This window comes from Falco biarmicus, chromosome 5 (assembly GCF_023638135.1).
Source record: "Falco biarmicus isolate bFalBia1 chromosome 5, bFalBia1.pri, whole genome shotgun sequence".
NCBI classification, from domain to species: domain Eukaryota; kingdom Metazoa; phylum Chordata; class Aves; order Falconiformes; family Falconidae; genus Falco; species Falco biarmicus.
In genome coordinates this window covers 2,263,453-2,290,339 of record NC_079292.1, presented here as the reverse complement: position 1 = coordinate 2,290,339, position 26,887 = coordinate 2,263,453, and the positions used below count along the sequence as shown (strand labels likewise).

Here is a 26,887-nt window from a genome sequence, read left to right as displayed (position 1 = left end):
TGAGCACCAAAAAAAAAAAAAAAAGTCTTCACTAATACAACAAACTACAGAGCTTGTCTAGAGAGGTTGTACCCTCTCGAGTTTCTCAACTGATACTTCATGTGCATTTTCTTACTTCAAATTACAAAAGGGTTCCCTGTGGCTGTTGCATTTACCTGCTGTAAGGAAAGGGAAAACCCAACCGTGCTGCTCAAGAACAAAAGCATCTGCATGAATAGTTAATCCTTAGTAGCTATTCTTGGAAGCATACGCGTGTCGGCAAGGTCCTAAAACACAGCTGCATTTTACATAAATTTTAAAAAAATCTAGTGTTAGCCAGGTTTAGAGACTTTAATATCTTAACTAATGTTTGCATCCCACTTTGTACCTTCCAAACATCACGCTTTATACCTTCTAATCACTGTAAATGAGGTGACTGATACAGAAGCATTTAAGGTTTTAATTGACATGTTTCAGGAAAAGCCGAACTGTACTGGCACAGCAATTAAAATAATGTTTTCTGTACCACAATAATTCAGATTTAATCCTAGCACACTGGCACGGAACTTGCATATGTAGACTGCTTTCAGTACAATATGCCAGGTACGAGAGCACTTCGACTCGCAATTTTCACTGCCAGGTCAGTGCAGAACCTCCCTGGGTTTAGACACAAATTTGTTCTTTCCCCCCCTTTGCCAAAGGGGACATGATCCTCCTCTGCACTGAGTTCATTCATATGCCTGTACACTGTACTGAACGTTTTGTCCCCTTTTATAAAAACGGAACACTTGTCACATTAAGAGTACATAAATTCATCTACAGCACAAAAGGACAAGACATAAGTTAACAAGAGGTAAATCAAACCAGAACCAGCAAATACAAGGACAGGCTGTGATTTTCAGGCCACAGTCTCCCTCAGTGAACATTTGCATCTCAGCAGATCAAATTGCCAGAGCAATGTTTTCAACCTTTTTTAGGTGCAGGATCATCATCTAGCCAGAAGAAATCCATGTTGTATCTACAGAATAGGAAACCACGATGGCACCGAATAAAGGGGACTTTAATTACTGAGCAAGCAACACGACCTGAATTTCCAATGTCTCAACAAGACAAATGCTAATACATTCATTATTAGGAAGCAGGAACGGACCATGTTACCCCCCTCTACCTATTTCACAACGGTGATGTTTTTACAAAACATCATACAGTGCAGAAATAACAGTGCTGCATACAGCGCTGAATCTCTTTGCTTTGACAAAAAAAGCAACCAAACACCTATGGTAAAGAGGGAAGGGAGGAAGAAATCTGGGAAGTCATGCAGGAACCAAAAGAGATGCTTCGCAAAGGGTTAATTTGTTAACCAACACGGCTGTTTTGGCTATGGTCTGATCACAGCCTCCAGGTACCCACAGAGACCTCAGACATACCTGGTAGTCAGAGCACATAAATGAGAGGGGGAAAAGTACCCCCATGAGCAAACAGCCAGCCTGTAAACTGAGACCAAAGTAGTTCAGATTAAGAATAAGACACATTTGAACAAAACTCTCAGAAACCACCAAGGAGAATTCAAAGGAGAACAACAAATCCTTCCAATCCCAGGGCCCTCCTACCAGGAGCTAGCTGTGTGCTTTACCCAATATGAGTTGGGATGTTTATTTTTCAACTAAATAGGTAGAGCTCACAGTTCTAAGATAAAAAAATATCAAATGACCTCATCTGCCCACCCCTTCTGTCCTTCTGCGGGGCATAAATTTTGCACATGCTACTTCAGTAGACGTGAAGTGTTGGGACTAAGCCCCACTGCTGTATCTGTGGCGGGGGACTGAATGTTCACTTGTTGGAGGTGTGCAACAGAGGATGCTCCTCTTTGCAGATGGTCAGGGGTCTGCAATCACAAGCTTTTACAACAAGGCTTTTTACTCCGAAACCTCCATTTGTGGCAAGTTTTTGCATACGCTTGTCAAGTTCAGACACATGCATAAAGAAGAGGCACCTAATGTGCGCATTTCTAAGTGCACTATGTGCCCCTGAGGCACAGTACAGAAGGGCCTTTCATTCATGTGACTGTGCTGTACTGTTCTTCTAATAGACTGAGATCTATCTTTAATGGCTCTGTAATGATTTAATACACCAGACTGAGAAAAAAAGTAAAAAAAAAAAAAAAGGGGGGGTGGGGGGTGGGGAGGCAGGATAAGTAGAGAGGGGCTGAGACGAAGCCTTTATGAAGGGAATGGCTGACAGTGGAGTCAGAGACATCTGTGTATCGAAGACGCAGATAAGGGGACCAGGACTCAAATTCTGCATGCCTATGCTCAGTTCCAAGCCACCAATCTTACTCTTTCAAGCCCATGAGGAGTTCTGTACTCAGATTTTAATAGAAACTGTGCAGCAACACAGATCCCATCTATCTGAACAGACATGCAGCCTAACTTCAATTTACACACAAGACTTGCATTGACTTTTATATGCTTTCAACAGTCCCCAAAGGTATTAAACAGGAAGAATCCAGTAAGACTTGGTCTTCTCATGATCATTGTAATAAAAGTATAATTCTAAATTGCTTACAGAGCCTATAAAAGAAAACCACCCTATATAAGCAACACAAGATTTGAGTTTGAGTCACTGAATTAAAAACAGCTCAGGCCAATTTAACCATATGATCTCAGTAAGAAACAGAGACATAATTCAGAATCATCCTGTTCACACGATCTCAGCCACTATTTTAATATTGACTTAAACACACAAACATTACTTTCTCTAGTCCTGGCACCTCTGCAGCACAGGGGATTATTTCTTCTCCCTTCATTTTATGGATGGGCAGCAGCACTTAGTGGGCAGATGTCTGTGAGGGACAAGTGCTAATCCCCCAAACTTATACATATCTGAAACATAGCCTCTATACATCAGATCTCATACACGTTTGCTTATTTTGCTTGTGCCTGTAACATGTCTGTAACACAGCTGCTGCTCTTAGGTTGTCCCAGCATCACACTGGGTTTGGAGCTCCCGAACATCAGAAGCAGGGCACAACAGTAAGTCTGATGCTGTTGCTGCTTTCCTCTCTCCCTTTCTCCGTTTTTAAAGAACACCACTCAAGTGTATCCCAAGGACTTGGATCACAACAGCCTACTTAACGGTATGCAATCAACCAGAAAGAAAAGTGTTTCTCTTCAAGTTACTTTCTCAGCAGAGAGCTCACCGACTTGAGAAAACGGAGACCATCACCGCAGATGTGTAGCCATAAGGCTTTATAACTAGTCAAAACTGTAGGTTTACCTTGCTATTGCCTCAGCCATACCACTCTGGAGCTACTACCCTAAAGAAATACAGAAAATAGTATCGAGGGTTTAAGAAAAATTTTTCTGTAGCTTCCAGCTCTGCCATCCAGATTCTTCTGATTAGATACAAAAGGTATTCCCTGCTCTCTACACATAAATACAATGCCTTGAGTTTAATGAAAATAAAGCAGTATTTACCTACAAAAAACTCAAAAAATACCATGTTGGAAAGGCAGCAGCACAGATTTGTCCCAGTATACACAATATGTGCATCTTAACAAATGACAGATGTCTTCAGTAGACTAATAGCAAAGGAAAGGCATTCAACAGACTTCCTTGTCTGAGCAAGTTGAGGATTTGCATACAATAGACCGAAAATATTTTTGTTACTGAAAAATGCTCTGTGACTACTCCTCATTTGTTCCATGATCATAGGGAAAAACAAAAACAAAAACAATGGGCAAAAGAGCTCCATATAAGCAGGACTGTATGTGATACCATACAAACCCATTTAAATTTAAAAAACCTAATAGCTACAGAACAGGATACAAGATGCCAATCCCAAACGAGACACTTAAGCATATGCGGTTTGAAGTCTTTTAGTTTAAAACTTGCAGTGAGCAAGCCTTGTGCTTCTAGAAATGAGCTTTCAGACAACAGCGTGACCACATTTTGGGGATAAAACCTGCACGGTGAGTTTTTATATAGAGAGTTGTACAAATTCTGACTTCCAAGTCACATTCTAGAATACACTTAAATGGATAAATCTTAATTTAGATTGTAGCACGCCAAGCTCAAGGATCCACAGCCATTTTTGAACAGTTAAAGCAGGATTTTTTCTTCTTAACCACTACTTAACTTTTCCTGCAACAGTGTCTTTTAAAAACATATGGGTGCTCCGGCTTACAAGCACCAAAAATTTTTAGCACCTCCTGCATAGGTTTAGTTTCGCTCTATAGCATGGAAGCACTACTGGATACAACACTGCAGCCAAGAACAGGGTGGTGCGACCCTCTAACTCCAATGAAGTCACCAGAAGTCCTGTTTCTTCTCCCTTCATTTGAGCAGATCTGAGCTCCTCAGACTGAATAGAAGTCTTTCCTTTAGATGTGTTCATTAGTAATTCAACAAATAAAAACCAGACAGCATTCAGAAGCACAGCCTAGGTTAACAACCTGTCAACCCACAACATCTAAAATTAATAGCAGGGACAGGGGACCCTAATACTAAGAAATAAATTGATCTTTCCACAAAATGGAAGCCTTGTGTTAAATCCAAAACATAGGGACAAAGAATTGTTAATTCCTGTTAATGTTCTGCCTGACAGCTATGTAGCATAATATAATGATACTTAAATCAAGCACTTACAGGGTCTCTCAGCTCTTCATTGTCTCGAGTTGACGTTCGAGGTATTTTCACCGGGATTTCATCTCCACATTCAGTGTCTGAAGCATTTGGAGACTCTGCTAAATCAAGGAACTCATCTCTCTTGTGACCTCTGAACCTTATTTTGTCCAACTTCTTTAGCATGTTCAGCACTGCACTTTTCTGCTTTACCTTAACATGACGGTTGGAGTCTCTGCAAGAAACAAGACATCAAGAGAGCTTTAGAAAGCTTACAATAAACCTAAATGCACACATTCTAATCGCTAACTACTTCTAACCATCTTTCAAGGGCCTTCTGCCACTGGAGGAAAAACATGCTGCAGCTTTTTAACAGACATTTTTTTCCACAGTGTAACAGATGCATGGTTTGTTTTTCAGTAGTTGATGATTTACCACCTTCCCACACTATTATGGCCTCTTTCTCATGGCTATTTTTAAAGCAAGTCAGAATGGGCACAAGCTAACAACCTGGACTCCAAAGAAAGATTAGGAAGTCAGTTCCTAACAGGTTACTTGAAACAAAAAAAAGTCTGGCTGAAAAGTCCTCATTCTTCAGCTCACTGATATTTCTAATCAAAGACATGAAAATCCACTAAGCCTCACAACCGATCTTTAAATTCCCAGAAAAACTGCAGCAAGAAAGTAAGGAGGCTCTCATATCTCTCTACTGCTTTGGGCTAAGAAAACAGAAAGTACCAAAGGTTTATTGAAGAAAGCCGCCAGACAGACGCCATGCAGAAGACGCCACCAAAAACTAGAGATTGTTGAAATTGATCATAACACACATTCAAATGCACTGCCAAAATCCTTAAAATCACCACTATTGACAATTTTGTATGCCCTTCACTGGATTTCTATTACTCCCTTTGAGACAGAAAGGAGAATCACTTTATCAGTGATGTTTTCACAATTTTTTAAAACTAGTACAACCAAAACTTTACTGTAAGAGAAACAGCACAGCCAGTACTTTTGCAGACTGTGCAGGTGCCACAGCATCCAGAGGAACGAGAAATGTCCAGGACACTTCACTTCCACAGGCAGTATTTGACATGAGCAATACTTGAATTCTATACCTTAAATCATACTGGGAGAAGCATTTTGCTTTAAGACAACAGAAAAACGCTTAATTAATATATGTAAACTCGCTGTAATGGTAGCTTTCCAAGTCACTGCACTGTACGATTTCTGATTTAAACCAGAACTGCCAGATCAGTCTGATTCAGTGCTATGTAACACACCCTGCACCGAAGTTCCCAACCAAGCTCCATCATTTTTTAAAGAAGTTCGTTCCTTGATCCTGCCACTCCAGCAAGCCAGCGCTCTAGCAGTTTGTAACAAACCTGCCACAATTTTCTCTCTTACAAAGTCTGTTCCTCAGCTCAGAGCAGTCATTTGGAAGGTGCCACAATGCTCTCCCAAATGGATTTTTGCAGTCCACATTTTGAGGCACCTGTTCCTATTTGTATCTTTTTTTTCCCCTATGGTCAGCACTGTCCTCCTCTTCATTAAAAAATACACTTAGAGTCATGGCACAGCACCCCAGACTCTGGTGTGAAATGAAAAAGGAAAAGATTTAGACATCCGTCACTTCAGGAGTGTAAATAAAGAGCAACAAAGAAGAGGCTTTTGCTCCCACAGCCTTTGCACTTGAGGCAACTCTCACCTCCTAACACAAACCTCCTTCCAACAGAGCTCTTCAACTTTCCCTGAGGATTCTCCACTTACCCTAACACTTTGGCAGTGACTGTTGACACCAAGTTCAAACCAAATCACTCCCTTCAAAATCTGCGTTAGTTTGCAACTCTGCCAAGATTTATTAGCACCTTCACTTAAACACAGAAGTTTGAAACTAATACAAATTCCCTATAGTGCAGCTGGCAAAAACTCCCGCAAAACTGTTCCTTTATCAGAGATGCTTAAAGTTGCAGCCCCATGTTTAATCTTCCACTGAAAGAGAATCACTTGCAGTAACTCACACCCAAGGTTATTTTCTATGAAGAGCTTTTCTTTGAAGTTCTATTACTTGTCAAAGTTAAGTTTAAAATAGAAACACTTCTTGCTCATTCATTGACTATTTGATGAAGAAACTTGTCAGCTATCACATCCAGAAATATCTGTAGGCTCTACTATTAATAGCAACGGAAGAACAAATGCTATCAGGCAAGTTTAAACCTCCGATAAGCACCAGCACAATTGTCTCCTGCTCCCTCCCATCTCAAAGATCTCCATCTGTGTTCAGCCAGTTTTACATACCATGCAAGTCAGACCTACAGCGAAGCAGCTGTAAACCAAACCCCGTTTGTGCTGTCACTGCTAATGATACAGCTATGCGAAGAAATAATAAGAATAGTAGAGTGCTATCCCTTTTCTGGTCGGCACTCATCAGCCCATGCCAACGAAGGACAAGCACTCATTCCAAGCCTTCTCCATCCCTCTTACGGATGGAGCAGCGAACTCAAGGCTGCAGATGAGCTCTGCTGTCCTGGGCTGAATCAAGGAGTCCTCAGCATTCTCCCGTCATAGCCACATTTACCCAACATTCCCCAAAAACCAGGGCTGGATCTGGACCTCTTCTTATTGCCTGGCATATATAGCATTTCAATGGACATTTCAAGATCCGAATTCAGTTTTATCCTTAGAGTGAATTCACATTCACTTACCACACAAAGCAAGTGAGAGGCAACAAAAACGTCTTGAGACAGAGCAATCTCCAACTCTTCAAGCTTTGCTTTCAGGCAACAAAGAATGCAAGACCCACAAGGCCAGCGAAAAGACCCAGCGGTGTAACTGCTTGGGGGATGGACACCGTTTGGGAACATGAAGTCCTAAACTCCAGCCTCCTCCTAGGACGGACGGTTCATGTATGTCAGCCCTAGGTCACAGAATAACCTCACCAACAGATGTATCCATGAATACATTTATGGTATTTTTTACTAGTAAAACTGATGTACTTACCCTTAAGAGTGTTACCACCTGGTCTTTTAAAAATGCAAACCTTTCTTTAAAGCACTAACAGATCAATCCACTGAAGAGTCAGCTTAAATTCTGTAACACAGAGGCTAGCAAAAAGAGATGTCATCAGCATAAATATTTTTAAAGTATTATTCAGTCAGTTGACCATTGAAAGAGGAAATAGTAAAGATCATGTTCCCAGGCCTTTTCTTAAGTGCTCAAAGTACAAGAAGCCGTTATATAAAAGTATCTGCTCAGTTATAATTTAAAAATAATAAGATCATATTTTCTAAAAATTGTTTCGCATGTACCAGGCTCCCAGATTACTTACAGCTACATTAGATTAACCTAAGCAAAAACCTAAGCTTGCCAACAAGCTCCTATAGAAACTCATTATCTGGCCTGCAGCCAAATGCACGATCTAAGACAGGCTTTTTATGTCAGCAGCCTGCTCTTCAAACTAGCAACTCTTTTTTTAGATAAAGATCAATAAATATGGTGACATTTCAGCACTTTCAGGCTGACAGAAAAATGCTTCTCAGAGATTTTGTATTCCAAGTGACTTGGGTAAAAATTAGGTAAGCCTGAGGATGCTTTTGTAAAATATAAGACCAGAATCTGATCTAGAATTAGATTTATTGTAAAATAGGGTAACTAAGTATCAAAACACTTGCTTCACCATCATAGCCATTAATCCTCTCATCCTTTCCCAACTACTCATCCACATCCAGGACTCAGCTGGTTCAGCTATGTTTCTAGTTTCTGTTTCTAGTAACTCCCCATACCAGCAACCTCAACATGCTGTGCCCAGAGTGGGAATGCATACCCGCATCTTCCCCCTGCTATCAAACTAACCATAAATAAATGCTATGAAGTTGTAATAAAAATGCAAATATTTTAACTCCGTGCATTGTAAACATTCTCATTTCTGAACAGTCATACATGTGACAGTAATTGTTCTCACTACCACACAATAAACAAGCTATAAGTAAGACTGTTATCACGCCTGCAAATTATTACCTTGAGAAAATAAAATCAAATCCATCCTCTCGGATCAGGTTTATTTCTGCATACAAACACCCTGCCATTAATGTAAGCAACAGAACATCTTTCCCACATTCAGCGCTGAAACAGGAAGAGCTGCAGAGCACAGTAAGGCAGATGCCGACTCCGCAAGACTGATTTAGGTCCAACTTTGGTGCACCTCAGCCAGAACTAATAATACTAGCAGGTCCTCTGTAGTAATACAGTAAGGATACCTTACATTAACATGCTTTCATACCCGACCATTCAAGCACCCAGGTTTTTAAGATGACTTTTGTTTCTCTTGTTGCAGTAGCAGAGGTCAAACCAGCAAAACTAAACAGCAGCCTGTAAAAATTATCATGAAGTCCCAAACCATCTAGCAAAAAACTAGGCAGCAGTTTATGTATGCAGGGCTTGGTTAGTGAAAAAGGTCTGTACTTCCCACACTTAAAAAAACCCCCAAAGCTAAAATAATCTTTAAAGGCGGGGGGGGGGGGGGGCAATTGCCATTCATATCTAGTTGCTAAAGCAAATCCTTCAAGGCTGAGGTTTTATTCCTTTTACAGACGGCCAAAGAAGAGGTGACCTTATTTGGACCCAATATGAAAATGCTCAATTAATCCCCAAATAACTTCAGTTTAAATTAATATAGCAAGACCCAAACCCCAAACCAACATACGCATGCATTCCAAACTTCCACCAAGTAGAGAAAAATCAAGTTTTCCCAAACTTTCACATAAAAAACATAAGGAGATCCAGCAGAGTTTTTTCTGCCTACATTTACAGAAAGGAGACCACCAGCTTCTAGGGAACAAGAGGCAGCCTGCCTGGTGCGTTCTGGAGGGACTCAGTTATGGGGCTTGCTCCTATGGACATCCCCCCCAACCCTTCATGCCACTGCCCCCTCCATGCTCTGTTCTTCATGCATGAACATGGAAGAGGCTGAGATGCAGGAGGGAGGAGGGAACTCGGGGAAGGGCAGCACTCAGTGCACCGCTGCTGTCTGAAAATCCACCTTGACTAGCCCCAGAGTCTCCTACAAGTGGCTTATAGGTTTTGGTTTTCTGTTGCAGTTAGTTTTTACACAGTAATACATACTCAATAATGAGAGTGCAAGGCCTGCTAGACCAGGCAGAGATTGAAGATCTAAATCTTCATGTGCACTTTGCCAGAGAAAGGACTTTGCTTCACAACACAGCAATTCAGTTTTCCTTAGCTGTTAACAAAAGGCAAGTCTGCTACACAAAGTCAAACAGCATCACCTCAGCAAGCGTTCATTCAGAGCCTGGGTGGGAAAAAAAAACAACCAACCAACCAACCCACCCCACTAAAACATCATGGATTAATTCCATCTCAGGTCAAAAAGGCCACAGAAGACTATGACACAGCAAAGTAATCTTCAAAGCACCTGTGTTCCTTGTGCTAGAAAAACAGTGTTTCAGGAAGATGAAGACTACATAGCAGTTGAAGCAAATCTAGCATAACCTTAATTCTCATCTTTATACCCCACCTCCTTCACATTCTCCTTTCAGTCTCAAAACATCTTTCTGCAGAAGGCCAGAGTAAGAGCTCTGGTATCCAAGAAAAGCCAGGCTGTGTGTGAATGAACAAGTACAGACATGGTGTCAACACCAGGATGTTTCAGTATTATTGTGAGCAAGGGATGTGCAAACTGAGTGGAAAGTATGAGGATAACGTTAGGTTTTCATTACTTCTTCACTGAGATGCTCCTACATATTATCCTAAGAGAGCTGACAGGAGACCAGGAACACAAGAAGATACACTCAGGCCGTTCATATATCAACTGATGCTGAAAACAAAGCCTGGTGTGGTTTCTTTCGTGGACATGCTCATTAAAATGGGAAACCTCAGTGAGTACATCTAAGCCTAAAGCAGAGTCGCAGCCCAGCTCTAGAAACCGCTCTGTGCAAAAAGTTCCCTCTTGCCACATAATTCCCCCACACACACACCAATTTCTCATTTTAATGGACAGAATCTCAAGTCACTGTCTGAACATTTTGTAGTTATTAATATTTAAGAAACTAACCAGAGAAAGATCAGCTGATTCCACTTGAGAGCTCCTTGTCTGCTCAGCTTTTCTTTCCCCTGCGCACACATCTCCCAAATCGCTCTCCAGAAGGCTCGTATCTGTGAGGAAAGCCAAACCTTACCCATAGTGTCTCCTCTTAGGCATGAGGGAGTGGTTCTCCATAGATGAAGTTGGCACCTTTCAAGAAAACTTTACATTAAGTTCAATTCCACAAGACGCTTAAGCACACAGAAGGGACACAAACCTCACCCGATGCAGTCCTTCCATGGACAGCACCCACGTGAGCCTTGTATCACCCAGGACTACAAAATGTATTGAGTTCCTTGTACTAAGAATGTCATCATTTCTCATTGGACACTAAGAAACGACAATACTTTGGGCCAAACATCCAGCTGGACTGGCCAAGAACAGCTTACAACCACTCTCAACAGCAAGAAAGTTACATGCGTTGTGCAAGTGCCCTTGATTTCTGACATCAGCAAACACGCTCAACCAAAAAATGCTCAACCCATCACGGGTTCATCCTGAAGTCAGTCACCACCTCAGCATCACAGCCCGGTAAAGCCTTCCTCCAATTACGTCACCCTTGGCCTCAGGGTCATAATATGATGCAATGCATATACAGAGCAAACTGCTTTTTGGCTCTGAGTAACACGTACAAAAAGCTCCCGACCCTTTCAGGGTCAGGAGTCCCTAAGACTCTAGGGATTGACTAAACTAGGTAGGGATAGACTAGGGTGATAGACTTTGCTGGGTTTTTTTGCAAGCGAGATGAAGTTATCGGGATACCTATCTTATGAAGAACCATTATGCTTAGTAACTCAGGTTTATTTTCCCCTTGAGTTTAAAGGGAGATGAACAAAGATAATCCCACCAGAATCACCTCCTCTGCGTTATGGACTGCTGGCAGAAGCAACACTCAGTTGACAGGGGTTGGGAGCCAGCAGGAAGTTGTACTTCAGTGTTGCAGGCTGGATTAGATGGAGCTATTAACTAAGCACCAAGTCTGAAACAATTTTTAATTGTCCACTGAATGGGGGGAGGAGGGGAGGGGAAAAAAAAAGAAAGTGGAAAGCAGTGTAACATGTGCTACGGTACACCGCAGGGACTGGAGACAGAAGTTCGATGCACCGATCTTGACTGCCAGTGGTGAGGTTGTCACAGCAACCATAATGCAGCTTCATGAGTGTGCATCACACTAAAAAACCATGTTTTTCCCCCAAAGAGACTAACGTGTCATCCAGCTCACAACATGAAGCTGCCTGGGAGGCAAATCGGGGCTGTACAATAGAAGTGACTTGTCCTCAAAACCGTCAGCTCGGCTGTGCAGACAGCAGGGGCTGGGGCAAGAGGGGAGACACCGAACAGGGGTGGCACGGGGCTGCCGGACTCCTCCTGTACCTGCCTCAGCCAGAGGGCACTTCGGACGTATTTGGCAGACGTTGTAAGGCAGAGGTTTCCACAATGAGCTGCTCAGTCCCTGCGGTTTTAGGCTGATGCCTTGCACAGGTCTGAATCTCTTAACCATGTGGGGACAGGCCCCTCGGCAAGCCCGAGGAGGTGGCACCTCCAAGTGACCCACCACAGAGGGACTGAGAAAGGGGACCTGCTGCTCCCACTGCTAGGGACAGACCCCTCACAGCTGAAACGGTGGGGCCTTGGCTTCATCATCACTGGAAAACGGTGGGTGGAGGGGTTCACAAAAAAACCCACCAAACCCAAACCACACACATGTACCTATACTGGTGTCATACCAGTGTGTCAAGAAAGAAACTGAGGGCCATGAGCATTTCAGCTGAGTAGCTGTGGGAGTTGTAGTTTGTACTTAATCCCCCACTCTTAACATCACGCTGGAAACAGCACACCTCCAAAAACACATCCATGCTGCAAACACGCGACACCCTGCATACCTCCGCCTCTTTTTCATCATGACACCGAAAATTAGCAAGCTTTGTTAAATTAACTCCTCTGTAAACCGGAAAACTGGGAATATTAACTCCCAAACCAGGAAGATAAAGCTCATCTTTCCCTCTAGACACCCGTGTGAGGAAAAAAATTGAAACATTTACTGTGCCGGCATAAGAGCAGCACCAAAAATCCTGCACAAAAATGGCTGTGCCGGCAGAGGCGGCCCGGCGGCCGGCACGGGCAGGAGCAGCCACCAGCCCAAGCCACAGGGCAGCAAGCAGCTCCTCAGCTCTGGTGTTTGCCAGCTGCTCTGCCTGGCCGACATCCTGCCATAAGAGGTAGGATGTCGTGATAGTACTAAAAGCCTACTGCGCTCCACGTGAACCTCTCCCTTCCAGCTACCCACCGGGTCCCCCTCACCGCCACCGTCCCCCTGCTGCACACCCATCCTGAGCCCAGCCAAGCCTCAAGCCCACTCGATCACAGGTCGACACCAAAGGCAGCAAACCCATCCATTTCTGCCATGGCCTTTACGTCACTTGACCACTCATGCAGTTTATCAGCTTGTTGCTGATGCAACTAATTTTTGTGTTTGTTTTCTGGCAAGGTCAGTCTGATCAGAGCAGACAGCTACGCAGCCTCGCTTGTGGCTGCACAGGCCATTAGAGCTGTCGTGCGCCCTGCACAGAAAATGGTTCTGGTCATGGGCTGGGGGAGAAAGCATCCTGTTACAGCAGCCACCCACACTTAAATCAGGTTAAACGACTGCAAAGCCTCACCCGAAAGACAGAGTATATGAAGCTGCCATGAGGCACATTTCAGAGATCAGTCCCACGCCAGAATTTCAGTCCCTTCCCTGAGGGATACGGGAGGAGCTTGTCACAGTTTGGCACTGACAAGAGGCTTTTATCTGCTTCCTTGCTCTCAATATTGTCTACTAGTCAGCCGAGCTGAGGGCGAAGATGGGAAGATGAACATCACCAGCTCAGCAAGAGCTTCCCCATACAAGAGGGCTCAGGCAGCTCAGATCTAGTGGGGCTTCAACCAAATAAGACACTGGGGCACAGGCGAAGCAACTGCCATAAGCCAGCACCAGAACTTCTGTCTATAAAAACAAAGAGGCATGGGGGTGACGGACGGGGCACCACTAACACAGGGTAAGATGAGGCTGTCGCTGCATACATCTCCTCTTGAACTGTTCAAATGGAAGCGTAAGAAGCCTAAGTTGACACAGCACTCAGAATACAGTTGGCCTTTCACACTCTGCTTTAAAATAAACATTTAAAGTCAGAAATACACACACTAGCATGGAACATCTTATTCAGACTAACAAGTTTATTATGGAAGGCAATCGCTAACTGTTTAGAAAGTGTGAGCCTTGCCAGCCCTGCAGAAGTTTAATTTTACCCCTTCGAGGAAAAAAAGGGCAAGTTATTGAGACCAGTGCAGTTATACTTGTTCGATGCTGACTCATAACCTCAACTACGTGTTCATCATCTGCAAATAAACAGATAGATCACAGAATGGGGGTGCTGCTAAGGAAAAAAAAACACAAAAAACCCCAAAAAACCCAGAAACAAACCACGCTGTGGAAATGACCCATAATCCAGACTTAGAGAAAGACACACTGAGAAAAGCCTTCCAAGGTGTGCGCAGAATGGCTTGGACCTCGCAGGTTTCTCCTTGAGAGGACTCTCAGTGGAGGCCACATATTTCATCTGCTCAGGGTGACTGCTGGTAGCTCACCCCACAACCTTCAGAAACAGAACAAGGGCATATAACATGGTCTAGTTTTGAAGAATGACTTAACTTTTGGTTTTGATGAAACAAAGATGTCACCTTGCTATTCACTTAAAAAGAAGAGAACAAAGAGGCACGCGTCTGAAGCGGGACAAAGCTCACAGCTAACAACTGTAGCCTGACTAATCGCCGACCTCCACGCAGCGCCTGTGCTCCATGGTGCAGAGCAGGGCGCGCGCAGGTGACGAGCAGCCTCACTGACCAGCGCCCACCGCACTGCGCGCGGGCAACTCGCACGTTTGAGGAGCGTGTCACCCTCGCCACGGTGCCGAGCTCCCCACACATTATGGCTTCACTCGTGGCAAGACCGTACAGAAGGAGTTACTGAAGCTATCAGGCAAAAGACCACAGACCTGCAACTGCAGTGCTACGTGTGCAATGATAAAATGAACTCTCCTACCTTTCTGCTCACAAAGCAACTGCAAGGCCACGTTCATACTCCCCACATCGTTCAGCTATCGGGGCACCTCTCTAAGAACAAGGCTAAGGGCTAGAGTACAGCAAGATGGTCTCTTTTGAGGGGCATCCCTCAATTTCAGGAGACGATTCAGCATAAGCCAACATGAACATCTTTGTAACTGAGTAACAAGTTATCATGAAACCATCTAGATGCAAGTTTTCAGCAGAAGATTCCCAAGGATGAAGTGATTTTGTGTATAACACTTTGCAACTTGCTCCTGCAAGCTTTAACTATTCTAATGCTGATCTAAGAATTCGTTAAGCCTCTGAAATACCTATGTTGCAAAAATAAAACACATCAAAAGCCAAGTGTTTCAGATGTGCTGACTACAGAAAGCCATGACAGACACAGCCGAGGGAAGGAATTGAGTATTTTACCAAACCCCAGTAGCTAGCTCTCCAACCACTGTACCGTCATAAAAACAACTGTAATGTATTACAGTTTTTTAACTTTTCCCCTCATGGGTAAATAAATTCAACATTGCTGGTACGTGAGGAACTACCAAGATATAGCTAGCACATACCAATTACAACTACCACTATAATTACGAAACTTTTATTTCCTTCGTATATACTGGCCTTGAGCTTACAAGGAATGTGTATAATCCAAGTCCCACATATTTCCATGCAAGAAGCAGTGCTGTTGCTCATTCTGTACCTTATCCCTTCTTCCCAACAAAAATCTGAAAATGGTCCTGAAGTTGGTGCTACAGGCACAGCAGAGACAGGGCAAGAAAAAAAAAAATAAAAACACTATATGGATTATACGAGTTTGGAGAGTCGTAATTCATCATCATGTCAACTTCTAAATGAAGGGGCATGAAGTACTGTGTAAAAACTTGCATAAATAACAAGTAAAAGGACACTGTGTGGAAGACTGCTATGCTGCATAACACATGAAAGAGGAATTTACCCAAGGAAGTGAAATGAAGGAGTAACAACAACAGAAACAGCAAGTTTTGTACAGTAAGTCTGGCTTCAGGCATCAGCTTCATTTCTGGCACTGTCTGAACCACACAGCCGCTTGTAAAAGTCATGTAAACTACTCCTTGAAATCTTATCACAGAGTGAAAACCTCAAGGTCAAGCCTCCACTGGACCAACAGAAATGTGAACAGCAGCTCTGCTGGAAAGCGGCACTCTGGAAAAGAGCCTCCCTCCTTCATCCCACCCAGACAGCTTGTCAAAAGATGAGAGGGATATTTTTCTCCACATAGCAGAGCTTGAAAATAGCCGAGGAAGTTGCGTGACACGGGAAAGCACCGAACTTTTCCTCTAGGTATTGCAGACCCCTCCATTTCTTCAGAGTGACGCCCTTTATGTAAGTCCCGTTCCGATATTTGCTATAAACAGAACTGAATCACTGTACCCAAAAAACTGTTTTGATTTCTGAACTGCAATTACTGGTTTAAATAATCTGGCTATTTAACTGCCTTCTCTTAACATCGTGAAATAGTAGGCTTAGGCTGAAAGGCCAAGGCCCTGCTGGTCAAGGTAATCTCTCTTACAGAGCAAACCTCAATTCCCTCACATTTCCAACTGCACCATTCCCTCAGTAAGCAGAATATCTGTTCTTTGTCCCCACGTTTACAATAGTAATCCCGAGTTTAAAAAAAACCAAAACAAACCAAACACAAAACCCACAAACCCCAAGCTGGTATAGCCATACCAGGCAGCTGAGTATCCAGTCCTGTGAGAAACTAGAAGGGCTGTAAGGAATATAATCACAATCCTGTAAGTTAACTCTTTGCATACTAAACCGCTTGGATATTCTGCCATAACTACAGATCTTTCATTTCACATGTTAATTTTCACGTGCTTTGGACAGCAAAAATAAGTGAAAGTCTTATTAAAACTGATTCTTCCAAGAAGCTCATGTAGTCTGGGCATCTCCTCCATACTCTCCCAATAACCTCTGTACACAGGATCAATTGCTGTTAAAAAAGCCGATTTTGGTGATACCGCTGACTGCTCCAGCTAGAGGATGGAAGACGGACACCAGTCCAGCCCAGGAAAAGGCTGCCACACGTGCTTAGCAGTTGTGACAGTTAAAAACAGGCAACTGGTGGAGAAGCGAGCTGAGGCTGAGCAGAGGGTATCCCCTCACCCCCAGCCGCAGTTACAGACAGGATGACAGCACGGGTCTATGCTGGGAAGTGGAATAACCTCAGAAAGAATGACAGAGCCTGTGAGTTAGACAGTCATAGGGAAACACACAGGAGGGAAAGAAAAGGGAGAAAAAAACAAAAAGGGAATTAAAAAAAAAATACACTGCTCCTGTTGAGTTTCCCATGTATTCTTGTCTTTTCTACCAAATGATATTAGTTCATGAAACCAATTTCATTTTGCAAACAAACCCAAAATAACTCATCACTCAAGACACTCAGCACTGTCGCAAATGAACTCTGGCCAGCAATCATAACCCACTCATCTCCAGACACACGCAGAGCAGCCCGGCTCTCTACCTTCAGCAGCCCGGCATGCACGGCTGCATGCACAGCTGACAGAGGAATAGGGAGGAAGGATGGAGGTATGCAGGCTATGAGCAGTTTTGAACCCTCCTTAAAGCATGCATAGAGTTGCATGCAACTAAACAAAAAATTCCATAATTTCAAGAAAACACAGAAACAAGGCATTACGTAAGTCTGTAAGGAAGGTAAACAAAGCCTCCTCCCAACTAGTAAACCAGCCAGCTGAGGCTAATACCATAAACTAGCCCAGTTCTTTGGCCATATGTGTAGGAAATCAACATTTGAATGGTGCTTGTTATAGCGTGTTGCCTTCTAAACTGCAGATGGCCAAAAAGAATTATACACAGGAGTCAACAACTACGTTTTGAAAGCTGCTTGAAACAAATGGAACAAGGTAACTTACAGCAAGTCTTTAAATAAACCAGGGCACAGCACCACGGCCCAGCTCCCCTCCTCTACCGAGGGAGGGCCCACTGTTGGCAGCATCACCAAAGTGTAGCTATGTGTTAAGTGGCATTTCTCCCAAAGGCATTATTAACGTTTCCACCATGTTTCCACACAAGATGTACTGGACAGAAGGAAGAGGCAGAAAAAAAAAAAAAAATCTCTGCCAGTTTGGCTTTTTGATCCCAAACATGAGGTAACTTATGAATCCAATGTTGTTTGCACTGTGAATGGATCAGCTCTTCAGTTTATTAACCAAGCCTGTACAAGCACACTGATCTACCATACCTTTTGCATGGTCTGTTTCAAGACAAAGTATTTTCTTGCTTCAGAATGTCACAAATACACCACAAAGCCTGTCAGGCTGCTAAGATGATAAAATCCAGCGACAGTAAATAGCAACCTGGCACACTGCTGAGCCTTCAGACTTGAAATAGATTTAAATTAGCACAAAGATAGCAGGATGGAGAGTTTAGTAACGAAGTGAAGAAACCAAGGGAGAAGAAATGAGATTATTTCAGTCATCATTTCAACCAGACCAAGCAACTTAAAAGCCAGCTACAGGATGGCATTTACGTCCGTCTCTAAGACTGGGACAAGGGCCAGAATTACACTACTTGAGCTGACGGGTTTATTTATGCCATGATGACACTTCAGTTAGCAATGCTAAGGTCCAAAGGTCAAAGTACTTTAAGAAAAAGAGCCACATACACACAGTATATCATCCTGAGCAGTTATGGTTGGGGTGGGAAAGGGAAGGGTAGGGATATTTATTCCTTGCTCACACACACCTGCCCCACAAGCCACCGTAAAACCACTTCAGCTGTGCCCGTTTCAAAGCCTCCTAAGTCCAAAAAGGAGGTTTCTGTAGAGACCCCACCTTTCTGGCCAGCCACTCCTAAGAAATGGTTTGTTTTTCCAAGTCAAAGCCAGAAGCTGAAGCCCAGAGACCACTCACAGACCTCCAAAAGACCTCCCAAAACTCCTTAAAAAATCTGGGGGGAGAAGTAGAAACTACAGCAGAGCACAACAGTTTTGATGCTCCTGTCAGTCTCTGAACCAGGACTTCTTCCAGCTCTTATTCCCAATTACTTCATTAATATTCACATATTTAAATCTTGGAATTTTAAAAACCAAACTATGGATTTCACTTTTCAAGAAGGATCCTGAAAGCTTTAATTACCAATCAGGCTCAAACTCTGGTTTGGGGATATCAACACTTTTGTTTATAATGCACAAATGTTCTAACAGCCACAGTTTCTCTAAGTCATGGGAACTTGGAAGTCCCAATATTTTTTGTGTTAATCACAGAAGCACGCTGAAGACTGCAGGACATGACTGAACCACCAGCTAGCACTGAAGGCCCACTAACCTCTGATTTACTTATATGATTGCCACCAATGTTTAAAAAAAAATAATAAAAAATTTAAAAAGGACAGGCTGTCCTTAGGGTGAAAAGCTGTAAATACACAACAAAGGGATAGCTCATACCTTAGTGACATTCCTGCCAGACCCTTCTATTTATTGGATTGTACAAATTATTCAGCAACTGAACAGCGGTTTTAATCAAGGACTGTTGTGGGTTTGCACTACAGCACTCAGCTTTGATGCCCCACAGCACAGCAGAGGCATCAGGCCTCCGGCCTCCAACAGCTGTACTGCACAACCAGAATAAAAACCACACCTTGCTACCACCTCTCCTTCAGAGGAGGCAGCCACAGAACCCACAAGACATGAAAGCAAGTTCTTCTGAGCTAGAAGACTGGTTTGCATTAAGTGGAAAGGATTCTGGGTGCCCAGGAATCACAACAGACAGGAAGATCGGAAAGCTGGATCAGATTTGTGCATAACCAGCCCTAAAACCTTTGACTAAGAGCTCACACGTGCACAGAAAAAGGTCTGTATTTGGTATCTAAGTCAACGAGGCTACAGAAGAGGTCAGACCATCTCATCTTGGTCTTTCTACATGAGGGTGCCTACAACAGCACATGGGGGGACAGAAGGAGCTGTCTCCCTTCAGGAATGACAGCACTACTAAACTTCACGCAATGAAGTACCTTTAAATAAAGGTGTTTCCTTTAGCAGACTAGCCACCAGGCGAGCTTTCCTTTCCACCTTGCCAGGCAGAGCGCTTTGCTCTCCCCCCTCATCCCAGTGACAATCCTTGCATTACTAGTTATGTCTGTATTTTGCAAAAAACTTAAGAGTTGAATCTTAAGAAGTTATTTCAAATTATTATCAACCTGTAAGAAAGAAAATCTGCATGCTTGTAGCTCATCTACTTCAGGAGTTGGTGTCTGACACTTCCTCCACAATTCTGAAACACCAGTGATGCATCTGCTTCCTAAACACGGTTTCTCATCTTCCATTTCAGATAACGAGCAATCTGTGGTCAGACAGTCATCTTCAAGGTCCAACCCCTTCTTACAGTTTCCAGTAAGTATGTGTCTCTTCACTTACTTTTCTGACTTTTACAAGAATGCAGTATTACCTTCACAGCAACCAAATCACTGAATTTAAAAAAGCTCTAGAAAATGCCAGTCTATGTAACTACCAACACTCAGCTTGAGCTTTTCAAAAGGGAGGAGAAAGTAAAAAAAGCAAATCACCGCCTTTAAATCAAACTGACCCTCTTTTTTTGTATCAGTCCATGTACTGCTTCCAAAACTCATCTAACGCAATTGTTCAACAGTTAAATACACACATGAAATTTTTTGTGCAATGAGTGAGGTCTGCTGTACTTTCATATTAGCTCTCAGCTGTTATGATGAACTTTTAGCCAGCTGAGAAGAAAGCCACCTCCAGGGTAAAATAAACAGATGTAGTTTGCTTCAGACAATAAGGAATACAAACTGCAGCGAAAGGTTTTCCATGATTTAACAAAGAAAATAAACTGTCACCAACAATAGATTAATGAGTCACAGACAACAGCTTAATACTTAACGCTTATCTCTAAAGAAATAAATATTTATGCACTTTCAAAGTATTAACAATAAAACAGAAAACGAGTTTTGAATAGATCCCATAGTCTCCAGCCAGGATAGCCGTATGCATCCAAGTGAAATCCAAAGCAGACACTGCACACAGCCAGGCTTTCATTCCACTAGGAAAACTGGACTGAAAATTCTGGTCATTGTTTCTTCTTCAAAAAGCATATGCTGTCCCCGCTCTGCTTTAACAGAGGGTTGCCAAGGGCCAGAGAGCTTCACCAGGCAAATTGAAACTGCTAAACCAAGTGAGCTCCACATTCCTCTTGCAAAATATTCCAAGAAATGGTATTTGTGCCTCACTTGTTTTCATTGTGCTGTTGTAGAGGGATAAGTGATCCAGCATTAGAGGAAATCGTTGTTGGCAAAGCCCTCAAACTGGGGAAAGGTTGCTACTGGAAGAAACAGGAAAGCAGCAGAGGTAGCTTTAGAAAAGGTGTATTTGCTGCAAAAACATTTCCTAATACAGTCTTCTGGGCAAGTCAGAACTATCCCACTTTGTTTGGTTATTCCCATAACGGAAAGTAAAAATAAGAGCTGTTAAATGTGTGTGCGTTCACCAGTCCTACAAGCACCCTTGCTGGGGAGGGAAGACAAAACCCTTCAAAACAGGCCCAGACCCTTTTACAGGCATCAAGCGCTTTATATTCAGAATGTTTCTCTGAAATAAAACAGGACTAGCGCCACATAACCTGGAGGAGACCACGCTCCTCTTTTCTGCAGCGTTTTGCAAACTCTTGATGTTACTTTTAATTACTGTAAGTTTTCAGGAAGCTCTTACATCTGAAGAAAATCTTGGGAGCACAGCGCCCTGTAGCAGCTGGCAGTTCTCTCAAAGGATCAACGTGTCCAGCCAGATGCTCCACAGCTTGCTGGGAAGGTCATTCCGCATTGCATGATCCCAGGTGATCCCACAGAGCTGCTGAGACCATGCAGGGTTTTACAGAAAACCAAGCTGCGCTACATTTTCATACAAAGCGTGATCTCAGACACTTGGCAATATCTTTTGTGTTGCTTTGTAGATTAGCCTTTAAAAGGAGTGTGAAGATCTTGGATAAAAGCACTGCAAAAGTGCAAAGAATTACAAAATGAATCAAAGTGGACTAACGCCTAGAAGTAGTTTAATGCTTTGAAAAGTCAAACTACATAAAGGACATAGCCACACAGACTCCACTTAACTCCTACTCTTTCCGAAGACATGATCCTTGCACGCTAATGCAAAACTTAACAGTAAAAACCAGCTTTGTAGACTACTATCTGATGACCACAGTCCAAAGTGGCCCTAACATTAGTCACACAAGGATGCTTTGGATGTTATGCTGCTCTCAGGACCCACGCTTCACAGCTACCTTTGCCCCACACAAACAGGATGACAGCTGCTGGGAATCAAACCTCTTGGCTGCAGACGGCAAGAGGAAGCAGCCAGGATTTTCAAGGATGGTACGTGCAGGCAGCTCCCTCCACATTACTCCCTGCCTCTCAAGGGAAAAGGTGAGCAGAAGGAAAGACGAAGAAAGCCCCAAACCCAAGAGTGAGTTCAGAGATAGAATCCCAGACTACAGATTCTGAATCAGAAGCTTGATTCTGAATCAGGTAGCCAAAGTCATCTTCACCAAGCACCACCTCAGTGCAAGGAACATCACACCAAAGGTACACAGCACTTTGTCTCTGGGGGCTGAACATGGCTTTTTCTCCTGGTGCAATATGGTATCTTGTTGCAATGGTTGTGCATCTTACAAAACACTCAGTGCCCAGGCTACTGTCCCCTTCACTCCCAGAAGGAGATTATGGATATTTTCAGACTAGTCTCTTCTCTGCTGCTCAGATCTCCAAGGCTTGAACTGGGCACGCCACCCTCACCAGCCAACCCAGTAAGTGTAAACTCACCCAGTTTCTGGCAACATGTTGCCTCTGGAACAAAACCTACTACTGGTAGTGGCCCCACTACTACAGGAGTGTCTGGGGAAGCAGTTTGTGCCTGAAGCACACAACTACACAGCTCCCTAGACTCCTATGTGGAGTAAATTACAGGGTTTAGACACCCACATCAGTCCTAACATTACTAGGAGGGACCCCGAAGCTGTACAGCTACAGGCATCACCTGGCTCTACCAAAAGCAAGACGGAGAAAAAGATACCCCTTGTCAGGCTCTTAAGGCAGCATCATGGACAATGTGTGGCCTTCAAACTAACTATTAAGCGATCCTCCTCTACAGGATTCACATTTAGCCAGCTGTGACACTGCTTAAATACCACTGACTGTTATAAATCCACACACCTCTCCGTAGCCCGGCTACACTGCCCCAGGAATTACAACATGCTGCTAACCTTGAAAAGTACAGCAAGTTATTTTACAATGCAGTTAGTGTGCACACCTGGGAATGCAGAGATGAGATCCAGAGAGGGAAGGAAAAACACACAAACCATTTCCTGAATGTAGAAGGAACGTGGAGTCTCAAGTAGTAAAATTTACAGTGAGAGGCTGCAGGACTTTTTTTCTGAAGACAGTTCTAGAACTAGAACTCTTTTAAGAAGATCTCTTTTGCATACACATTTCTAACTTGAAGAACTCATGTTTTAAAATTTAAGCTAATGATGAACTTCAGGTTATGCAATAAGCCCTGCTTTGAACATCTAAAGATGCTTGTGTATCCCTCATTGAAAAACCTGGTACTAATTTTCAGTCTCCGAGAACTGGTTAGCTTCCAAACCAGTGAATTTGAAGTGCTCTGTATGTAAGTAACCTGATAACCTGAAATGAATACTGAAGGAACAAGTGGCTTTTACAACATGGTAAAAAATGCCAAGCATCAGTAATGCCAGATACTAATACAAACTGCTAACAGTCCTATCAAGAGCTCTGATAAGACAGTTTTAGCAGTTGGAAACTAATTGCACTCAGTCACTAATTGCATACAACAGGCCAGCATGGAGTGCATGGCTTTGTTCTCTTTAATTAAGATAAGTATAGACCTCTCATGTTTTACAGTTACTTTCGGGGGAGTACTATGGAAATTTCAAATGCGTCTATTAACCATTGCATTTAGACATTTTTGGGTATTGGTTGACAAGAAGCTCAGCATGACCCGGCAATGTGTGCTTGCAGCCCAGAAAGCCAACTGCATCCTGGGCTGCATCAAAAGGAGAGTGGCCAGCAGGTCAGAGGAGGTGATTCCCCCCCTCTACTCCACCCTGGTGAGACCCCACCTGGAGGACTGTGTCCAGCTCCGAGTCCCCCAGCAGGAGGAGGACATGGACCTGTTGGAGAGAGTCCAGAGGATGATCACAGGGCGGGAGCACCTCTCCTATGAAGACAAGCTAAGAGTTGGGGTTGTTCAGCCTGGAGAAGAGAAGGCTCCGGGGAGGCCTTACAGCAGCCTCCCAGTACCTAAAGGGGGCCTACAGGAAAGCTGGAGAGGGGCTTTTTACAAGGGCATGTAGTGATAAGACAATGGGCAACAGCTTTAAACTGAAAGAGGGTAGATTTAGATTATTAGATATTAGGAAGAAATTCTTCACTATGAGGGTGGTGAGCCCCTGGCACAGGCTGCCCAGAGCAGCCGTGGATGCCCCATCCCTGGCAGTGTTCAAGGCCAGGCTGGATGGGGCTTCGAGCAATGTGGTCTAGTAGTTGTCCCTGTCCATGGCAGGGGGGTTGGAACTAGATGATTTTTAAGGTCCCTTCCAACCTAAACCATACGATTCTATGACACAGAGAAGGCAAGCAACTGTAACCTTCTTTTCCCACATAATTTTGCCACATTCTTTATGAACACTAAAAAAAACTTCTTAACCAACCACATATACTTAATGGTCATACTAACTACACACAATGGTCAAGAAATGAGTGTCCCCTCCCACAGAGTTTGACGAAGACCCCAAGTATTAAGTGGTATTTGTGTTTGATGCCTTTTTCTTGTTCTCCTCTCCCCCTCCTCTCCATGACCAGCATTATACAACGATTTTATTCTGCACCTAAAGTGCTGACCTAAAAATAAAACCCGTTTACAAATTCTGTATTTAACATCAACTACAGAACTACCCTTATAAGCATACAAAACAGATGTGGTAAAGAAGTACCTGAACTTCACTCAGTTTAGCTGATACACAGATGCTCGCCTTCAGGCATGTCATAAAGGAAAGAGTAATGTAGGAAGTGCCCACAGAGCAGGCAGGTCAGCCCTGACAGAGTAGCATGCAGCATGGGATGGCTGCTGGAGACCCAAACCAGCCCACCGCAAGGATGTGCCCTCACCAACGTGAGCAAGCATTCACTCAAGACTGAAACAAGCTCTGTTTCAGACAGCAGTCCGTATGAACACACCCCAAGAAGCACACGCACCCATGTGACTCAGCATCTAATGATTATACTTACTAGGCATGTGTAGCCAGCAAATCTAGTCATAAATCCCTTACTCACAGGCCAGAAGTCGTCAAAGCCTGCACAGATGGGATCAGGAAAAAGCTGAAGCATTTGCGGTTTTTTAACAAGGAACATCAGCTCCTGTGGAAAAGTAAAAGTACTCAGAGAAGCTGCATCAGTGTCTTATAGCATCAGAGTAACCTCTCAGACCTGTATCCTAAAAAAAAAAACACTCAAAATTTACATTTTTCTTATTTTTACAGCACGCTGGGAAATGCAAGGCCACAGCTGGAGTACTGTGTCCAGTTCCGGGCTCCCCAGTACAAGACAGACATGGACACACTGGAGAGAGTCCAACTAAGGGGCTGGAGCATCGCTCCTGTGACAAAAGGCTGAGAGAGCTGGGACTGTCAGCCTGGAGAAGAGAAGGCTCAGGGGACCTTTACAACGTACATAAATACCTGAAGGGAGGGTGCAAAGAAGATGGAGCCGGGCTCTTCTCAGTGGTGCCCAGTGACAGGACTAGAGGCAACAGGCACAAGCTGAAAACATGAGGTTCCCTCTGAACACCAGGAAACACTTTTTCACTGTGAGGGTGACTGAGCCCTGGCACAGGTTGCCCAGGGAGGTTGCAGAGTCTCCATCCTTGGAGAAAGTCAAAAGGAATATGGACTTGGCCTGCGCAAACTGCTTTAGGCGGTCGTGCTGGAGCAGGGGATTGGACCATATGACCTCCAGAGGTCCCCTTCAACCTCAACCACTCTGTGATGCCATGAAATAAAAAGACTAGTTCCCTTTAGTCACGGACGAGCCACCTAAAACAAATTTTACAGTAAGATTCACGCATTCTTGATGGCATGTGTATCTAGAACCAGGTGATATGTTCTTCACAGACCAAGAGAAAGAACTTGCTGCATTCACTTGGGATTTGTAAGAACCTGCAACTAAACAGGATTCCAGTTTCCATTACGATGTAGACGTAGCTTTTAAACTAAAAAGAGACAACTTCAAGTATTCTCAAGGCAAGCTTAGAAAATACTGCTAGTGGTTTTTTTCCTCATTAACAAGACCAAGTATTAAACACATACGGCAACTCAAGATGAAAATAGAATTTTTCAAATGCAACTGAACATGGGAATCTTTACCTTCCACTACTCTCAGAAGCAAAACACTGCATCTTCAATCATTTAAGTACCTGTGAAGATCTGGTCTTGTAAATGGATGGAATTAAATTTACTGCTACCAGAGCCTGCACCAGGAGAAAGGACTGGGTATTAAAGAGAGGAGGGGAAAAACAGCAAAAGCACTCCTAACCACAAATATAATATTTTTTGGTTTGCATCCAATAACTGCTCTTTCAGTTTAGTCAAGGCAGGAAGATTTACTGTGCAAAAGAAACTGTACTATTAAGGCGAAGAAAAAACATCCAGAGCTTACTCTCTGTGAAGACTGCAGAGCCTGTTAATATTTATGAAGTCTGAAGTAGCTTCAAAGACCCTTCATTTTCTTATGTCACAACAAAAAGCAGCACTAACTCATTAAATTTTAAGGAAAGTTCACCACTAAACTATAACTGTTTTAATAAATTTCAACCTCCTAGGAAAAGGCCTGACTTCTTTGTGTGTGTGTGTGTGTCTGTGTCTGTGTCCCATATCAATGACAATGACCAGAAGATGGAAAGATAAAACTTGCAGTTGTTCAGAAACTTGGAAGATCAAAACACATAAACTCTGGAAGCGCCCAATAGTATGGCCCAAAAGCTACATTTGATGGCTGTATTCCTGTG

At 43.3% G+C, this 26,887-nt stretch overlaps 1 protein-coding gene across 2 annotated transcripts in view; it reads right to left on the bottom strand.

The window, feature by feature from the left end:
- The window catches only part of GRAMD4 (GRAM domain containing 4), an 84,920-nt gene that overhangs the window by 53,973 nt on the left and 4,060 nt on the right, over positions 1-26,887 (bottom strand). For both annotated transcript variants that reach the window (XM_056340338.1, XM_056340337.1), the window contains exon 2: positions 4,626-4,836. In XM_056340338.1, the coding sequence (XP_056196313.1) occupies positions 4,626-4,787 (162 nt within the window). In that variant the 5' untranslated portion in view covers positions 4,788-4,836. The remainder of the gene's footprint in view (positions 1-4,625; positions 4,837-26,887) is intronic.